The sequence below is a fragment of the Homarus americanus genome, unplaced genomic scaffold (assembly GCF_018991925.1).
Source record: "Homarus americanus isolate GMGI-L3 unplaced genomic scaffold, GMGI_Hamer_2.0 scaffold7481, whole genome shotgun sequence".
Taxonomy (NCBI): Eukaryota; Metazoa; Arthropoda; class Malacostraca; order Decapoda; family Nephropidae; genus Homarus; species Homarus americanus.
The window spans coordinates 16,966-24,706 of NW_024757125.1; the positions used below are offsets into that span (position 1 = coordinate 16,966).

General features: G+C 51.5%; 1 protein-coding gene across 1 annotated transcript; it reads left to right on the forward strand.

The window, feature by feature from the left end:
• The first annotated feature begins 2,149 nt into the window (after positions 1–2,149).
• On the forward strand, positions 2,150–7,389 carry LOC121857376 (repetitive proline-rich cell wall protein 2-like). The gene is made up of 4 exons (XM_042353383.1): positions 2,150–2,203; positions 3,099–3,399; positions 4,102–4,595; positions 7,279–7,389. The coding sequence occupies exons 1-4, from the start codon at positions 2,150–2,152 to the stop codon at positions 7,387–7,389; spliced, it is 960 nt and encodes a 319-aa protein (XP_042209317.1).
• Positions 7,390–7,741: the final 352 nt, after the last annotated feature.

Below are 7,741 nucleotides of genomic sequence, written 5' to 3' on the forward strand. Positions count from 1 at the left end.
TACCCCTACACACTGTACCCCTACACACTGTACCCCTACACCACACCACACCATGCCTACACCACACTACACCCCTTACCCCACACCACACCACCACTCCCCACACCACACTACACCACTGTACCCTACACACACCACCCACACACTGCCCTACACACACTACACCACACCCCCACACACTGTGCCACACCCACTACACCACACTGTACCCTACACCACACCACACTGTACCTACACCACACTACACCACACTGCCCCTACACCACACACACCACACTGTACCACACCACACTACACACCACACTGTACCCTACACCACCTGTCCCTACACCACACTGTACCCTACACCACACTGCCCCTACACCACACTGTACCCTACACCACTGTACCCCTACCACACACCACTGCCCTACACCCCACCACCACACTGTACCTACACCACACACTACACCACACTGTACACTACACCACCTGTACACACTGTACCCTACAACCACTGCCCTACACCCACACTACACCACACTGCCCCACCATCACACACCACACACCCTACACCCTGCACCACACTGTACCCTACACCACACCACATGCACACACTACACCACACTACCCTACACCACTGTACACACACCACACTGTACCCCTACACCACACTACACCACACTGTACCCTCACCCACACTGCCCCATACCTGCACCCACCACACTGTACCCACACACACTACACCACGCCTACACACATTACACCACACTGTACCTACACCACACTACACCACACTGTACCCTCACACTACACCACACACTGTACACTACACCACACTGTGTACCCCTACACCACACACCACACTGTGCCCTCACACCACACTACACCACACTGCCTACACCACACACACCACACTGTACCCTACACCACACTACACACACTGCTACACACCACACTGTACACATGTACCCCTACACCACACTGTACCCTACTACACCCACTGTACCCCACTGTGCCCTACACCCACACACATGCCCCTACACCCACACACTACACACCACACTGCCCTACACACACACACCACACACTGTACACCACACTGTACCCCTACACCCACTACACCCACCTGCACACTACACCACACTGCCCTACACCACCTGTACCCTACACCACTACACCACACTATACCCTACACACTGTACTCTACACCACACTACACCACTGCTACACCACACCATGCACTACACCACACTGTACCCTACACCACACTGTACCTACACACACTACACCACACTGTACCCTACACCACACACCACCACACTGTACCCTACACACACCACACCACTGTATCCTACACCACACTGTACCCTACACCCACACTACACCACACTGTACACTACACACACTGTACCCTACACCACCTGTCCCCTACACCACACCACCACCTACACCCCACCCACTACACCACACTGTACACACACACACTGCCCTACACCACACTACACCACTGTACACTACACCACACTGTACACTACACCACACTACACACACTGTACACTACACCACTGTACCCACACCACACTGCCCCTCACACCCACACTGCCCACTACACACTACACACACCTGTACCCTACACCACACACACTGTACCCTACACACACTACACCACACTGTACACTACACCCTGTACACACCACACTACACCACTGTACGTCGCCTCCTCCCCCACCCCTCTCCTCCCCCCTCTTCCCCACTACCTCTCATTCTCTCGGGACTAAGTTTTCCACCCCTCCCAGGTCAGGTCAGGTCAGGTCAGGTCAGGATAGGTCCTTCAGTTAGGTCAGTTGGTTCTTGAGAGAGAGAGAGAGAGAGAGAGATCTTACAACACACACACACACACACACACACACACACACACACACACACACACACACACACACCTCAGAACAGTCCTAATTAAACCCTGATTAAGTTCTCACCTGTCCACACCCTAATTAACTAGACCGTACCTGTCTGTCTGTCTGTCTGTCTGTCTGTCTGTCTGTCTGTATGTATGTATGTCTGTCTGTCTGTCTGTCTGTCTGTCTTTCATATATGGATATAGCGTTTGGAAAGTGTGTACATGTGTGTTTGTGTGTAGAGAGTGGGGAGGTTGGGGTGAGAGGAGATGGGGAGGTGGGAGAAGCAGTCCTTGAACGATTACCTCCCCATACCCAAGATTGTGGGTTAAATGGTTTCTGGTTCTTCCTCTCGACTCCCCTCCCCCCACCCCACCCCACCCCACCCCCCCTCCCCACCCCTCCCATTCCACTTATTTGGACTTGGCAACCTCAGCGGAAATAATTCTTCCGAGGGCCCCCATCCGTTTCCCCCTCCTCCTTCCCCCCTCCCCCACCCTCTCCTTCGCTGGTCAGTCTGGGGAGGGTGAGAGGGAGGAAGGGGGATGGACACAGGTCATGGTGGTGATGAGAGAGGGGATTTAAGGAGGTGTGGTTGCCTCTTGCCTCAGGTCGAGGGAGATGAGGGAGAGGTGAGGAGAGGTGGGGGAGGTGAGGGGGGAGGCGAGGAGGTGAGGGGAGAGGTGAGAGTGAGGAGAGAGGTGAGGAGGTGAGGTGAGGTGAGGTGAGGTGAGGTGAGGTGGGGGGGAGAGTGAGGGGAGGTGAGGAGGGAGAGGTGGGGTGAGGGAGAGGTGAGGGAGGGGAGGGAGGTGGTGAGGGAGGAGGTGAGGAGGTGAGGTGAAGTGAGGTGAGGTGAGGAGAGGTGAGGAGAGATGAGGAGGTGAGGTGGAGAGGTGAGAGGAGGTGAGGTGAGGAGTGAAGAGGTGAGAGGTGAGGTGAGGAGGAGAGGTGGGGGAGGTGAGGTGAGGTGAGGTGGGAGGTGAGGAGAGAGGTGAGGTGAGGGAGGTGAGGTGAGGAATGAGGTGAGGGAGGTGAGATGAGGAGAGGTGAGGTGAGGTGAGGTGAGGTGAGGAGGTGAGAGTGAGGTGAGGTGAGGTGAGAGGTGAGGTGAGGTGAGGTGAGGGAGAGAGGTGGGGAGTGGGGCAATCTAGCAACGACACCACCAGTAGAACCGGCCTCTAACAACGACACCACCAGTGAGACGGCCTCGAGCAACAGACACCACCAGTAGAGACGGCCTCTGGCTACGACCTGGAGACGGCCTCTAGCAACGACACCACCAGTAGAACGGCCTCTAGCAACGACACCACCAGTAGAACGGCCTCTGCAGCGACACCACCAGTAGAACGGCCTCTAGCTACGACACCACCAGTAGAACGGCCTCTAGCGACACCACCAGTAGAACGGCCTCCTGGCTACGACACCACCAGTAGAACGGCCTCTAGCAACGACACCACCAGTAGAACGGCCTCTAGCAACGACACCACCAGTAGAACGGCCTCTAGCAACGACACCACCAGTGAGAACGGCCTCTAGCTACGACACCACCAGCAGAACGGCCTCTATGGCTACGACACCACCAGTAGAACGGCCTCTAGCCGACACCACCAGTAGAACGGCCTCTAGCAACGACACCACCAGTAGAACGGCCTCCTCAACGACACCACCGTAGAACGGCCTCTGGCAACGACACCACCAGTAGAACGGCCTCTGGCAACGACACCACCAGTAGAACGGCACTCTGGCTACGACACCACCAGTAGAACGGCCTCTAGCTACGCACCACCAGTGGAACGGCCTCTAATGCGACACCACCAGTAGAACGGCCTCTAGCTACAACACCCACCAGTAGAACGGCCTCTAGCTACGACACCACCAGTAGAACGGCCTCTAGCAACGACACCACCAGTAGAACGGCCTCTAGCCGACTCCACCAGTAGAACGGCCTCTAGCAACGCCACCAGTAGAACGGCCTCTAGCAACGACACCACCAGTAGAACGGCCTCTAGCAACGACACCACCAGTAGAAGCCTCTAGCAACGACACCACCAGTAGAACGGCCTCTAGCTACGACACCACCAGTAGAACGGCCTCCTGGCTACACGACACCACCAGTGAGAACGGCCTCAGCTACGACACCACCAGTAGAACGGCCTCTAGCCACGACACCACCAGTAGAACGGCCTCTAGCTACAACACCACCAGTGAACGGGCCCTCTAGCAACGACACCACCAGTAGAACGGCCTCTAGCAACGACACCACCAGTAGAACGGCCTCTAGCTACGACTCCACCAGTAGAACGCCTCTGCAACGACACCACCAGTAGGCCCACTGGCAACGACACCACCAGTAGAACGGCCTCTGCAACGACACCACCAGTAGAACGGCCTCTAGCTAACGACTCCACCAGTAGAACGGCCTCTGGCAACGACACCACCAGTAGAACGGCCTCCAGCAACGACCCACCAGTAGAACGGCCTCTAGCAACGACACCACCAGTAGAACGGCCTCTAGCAACGACACCACCAGTAGAACGGCCTCTGGCTACGACACCACCAGTAGAACGGCCTCTGCACACCACCACCAGTAGAACGGCCTCTAGCAACGACACCACCAGTAGAACGGCCTCTGCAACGACACCACCAGTAGAACGCCTCTGCTACGACTCCACCAGTAGAACGCCTGAATCCCGGGCCTCTCGTAAAGGATCGCTGGTAAGTTCATTATATACCATTAGTAAGGTCGACAGATCTTCATTTGTTTTACGGTGGGTGAGGAAGGGGAAGGGAAGGAGGGAGGAAGAGGAGAAGGGGGAGGAAGGGAAGGAGGAGGAAGGGAGGAAGGAGGAAGGAGGATGTTACTTTTCTTATCACATGACTGAAATCCTGGGAGAGAGAGAGGATATCTATCTCCCTAACCAAACCCACAACCAAACCACACAAATAACTACTGACCTGAATCGTTTATATGGTGGCAAGATAACGTTCTCCTCCACGGATATTTCCAGGTAGAGTAATCAACATCGTCATCGTCTGCGTCAGTATGAGGAAAACCGAGTCGTGGTAGGCTGTTATTACGGTCTTTCCTCACTCCTTGTTTTCCGTCCTCACTCTTAGATCTTTTCCGTGAGAAGTGAGAAAAAAGATTGGTAAATCCAGATGGGTTCTTGATTTTCTTCTCTGTAAGCAAGGAAGGCGGTTTACCTTCAGAGTGATGACGAATGCGGTACTTGTGGTCAAGAGGGGTGTTCCTGTCTAATGAGGTCCCTTTCTGTTCATTCCCCGTCCAGACAGAATGGTTTAGTTTGGTGTTCCTGTCTAATGAGGTCCCTTTCTGTTCATTCCCCGTCCAGACAGAATGGTTTAGCTTGGTGTTCCTGTCTAATGAGGTCCCTTTCTGTTCATTCCCCGTCCAGACAGAATGGTCTAGCTTGGTATTTCTGTCTAATGAGGTCCCTTTCTGGAGGTGGCGCCCTCTCGTGGTGTTCCTTGGCTCTCCTACCCTAGGCACAGTCGTTCCTCTAACAAAATGCCACTGTGGCTTCTTTCGTTGGGTCATATTGTCCATATTATCACATATTGGTGGCGCGTCATTACACGTACATGGTGTAGTGGCGCTCGTTGGCGTATCACAGCGAATACATGGTGTAGTGGCGTTGGCGTATCATAGCGATTGGAACGAACTACCACTTGGTTTCTAGAACGAGGTAAGTTCTTAGGATGTCCAGGGGTACTAGTGGCACCCTCTAATAGGATGGCAGATGCAGTTCGTCGCAATGATGTTTTGGAATTATCTTGTGGACTAGTAGATGTGTTGTATCTGCGGTGGAAACTCATCTTTTTTTTCGTCGCAAATTTCCACAACACAGGAATGATTTCATAGAGGTTGTTATACTCAAAAACAACCCCAGGATAGTTAATAACCAATTCACAACACTAATTACACCACAACAGCATTTACAACCACTCCACAATCCTGAATTCCACACATATTCGTCTTAACAACCACCTCCTTTGAACACTCGAACAAAACTAGGGTTTCAACCGACAAAGACACAATCATTTCTCTTATCTGTGTTACTTCCTTTCCATACTAGTTAGGATACATCCGCTATCGTCAGCGCCGCCGTCAGTATCCTCCTCGCAAGGGACTACAGCAGAAGGGAAATGACTCTTACTGTAGGAGGCACTGAGGGTGTTTTTTTACTCAGCATGTGATCGCAGGTTTCTGTCATAATGCGTCACAGCTCAAGTTTGTAGTTACGTACATGGATATAATACGTACACTAACATATTACATAAACGGACACATGACGTACACGGACACATTACAAACACGGACATATTACGTACACGTCGAGGAGATATCATAATTGCTTTTACCATAAGATTCCCCTATTTGATTTCAGGTATTATTTGACCGTTCAAGTACTGAGCAGTAACAACAACGTCTGCCCTCTGTGGTGGAAAGCGGTAATCCTCAAAACCGAGGGTTGTACTGTAGCACTTGTGAGTACGTTACCCCCCCCCTACTATTATAATTTTCATAGATCTCCCCCTTTTTTCATCTCAGTGACCCTAAGTTTTTACTGTTCCTGAATCAGTATCAATATCATTCCCTTAGATGTGCTAGACCGTATGTGTTACACCCCCTTTACCCATGGGGTCGACACAGTACTCCCTCTTATCGATCCTGATGCCTTTCTACAAAACTCACTGGCTACTACACGAAAGAGTTGTACGAACAATGACCTTTTGAAAAACGGATCACACAAACGAATAATTTGCTAAATGGAAAATGTTAAAATTCGAGGATATTAACACCTACTGCTTTACCTCTTTGTTTACAAATCTGTGACTCACTTGCTTGATAATAATTATTTCCAGTTCCGTAATAATCAGAGATACAACTTAAGGCCCCCAGAGCTACTAAGACCACCCCCCATGTGCTCCTCTCCTTAAAATATCCCAGTGTGAAGGTGTGGAACAACTGACCCATCAGCAAAGACTCGCTCCCTTCCTTTAAATCATCTCTTAAAATATATCTATTGTCAAAGTATTAATATTTCCTATAACACCTACTTTAAGTACCTGATTTTATTGTACCATCAAAACCGTTTTATAGAAATTATCATGTAAATAGATAAGTAATTACCATTGCAATAAACATCATTGCCAACTAGACATAATCCTGACGGCTCTGTCCTCTTGGTCAACCTTAAACTGCTTCTCTTCCTTATCATATTAATGTATATCAACACTTCCCAGCCCTTGTTAGTCCCTGTTCACCTAGCAGCACAGTAGGTACCTGGTTTAAGTCGAAAGTTGCGAATTCGTCTTCAGGGACAAGTTGTTGGAGCTTCCAATAACTTGAGCACATAAACCATTGACTCTTCAGCCATGCGCCAGCTCTTCAGGCTTCTACGCCCTTGACTCTTCAGGCTTCTACACCTTGATCCCTTCAGGCTACGCCCTTGACTCTTCAGGCTTCTACTCCCTTGACTCTTAAAGGCCTACGCCCTTGACTCTTCAGCTACATGCCCTTGACTCTTCAGGCTTCTACGCCCTTGACTCTTCAGGCTACGCCCTTGACTCTTCAAGGCTTCACCTGACTCTTCAGGCTTCTATGCCACTCTTCAGGCTTCTACGCCCTTGACTCTTCAGGCCTGCTCTGACTCTTCGACTCACGCCTTGACTCTTCAGGCTTCTGTGCTTGACTCTTCAGGCTTTTATGCCCTTGACTCTTCAGGCTTCTACGCCTTGACTCTCAGGCTTCTATGCCCACTCTTCAGGCTTCTACTCCCTTGCTCTTGAAGGCTTCTACGCCCTTGACTCTTCAGGCTTCTACGCCCTTGACTCTT

Excerpts from the sequence above, each read along its gene's own strand:
- LOC121857376 (XM_042353383.1), top strand. The coding sequence starts at position 2,150 with ATGGGGAGGTGGGAGAAGCAGTCCTTGAACGATTACCTCCCCATACCC. Across the intron at positions 2,204-3,098 it reads ACCTCCCCATACCCAAGATT|ACACCACCAGTAGAGACGGC; the intron begins GTGGGTTAAATG and ends CTCGAGCAACAG. Across the intron at positions 4,596-7,278 it reads CCTCTCGTAAAGGATCGCTG|CCATGCGCCAGCTCTTCAGG; the intron begins GTAAGTTCATTA and ends TTGACTCTTCAG.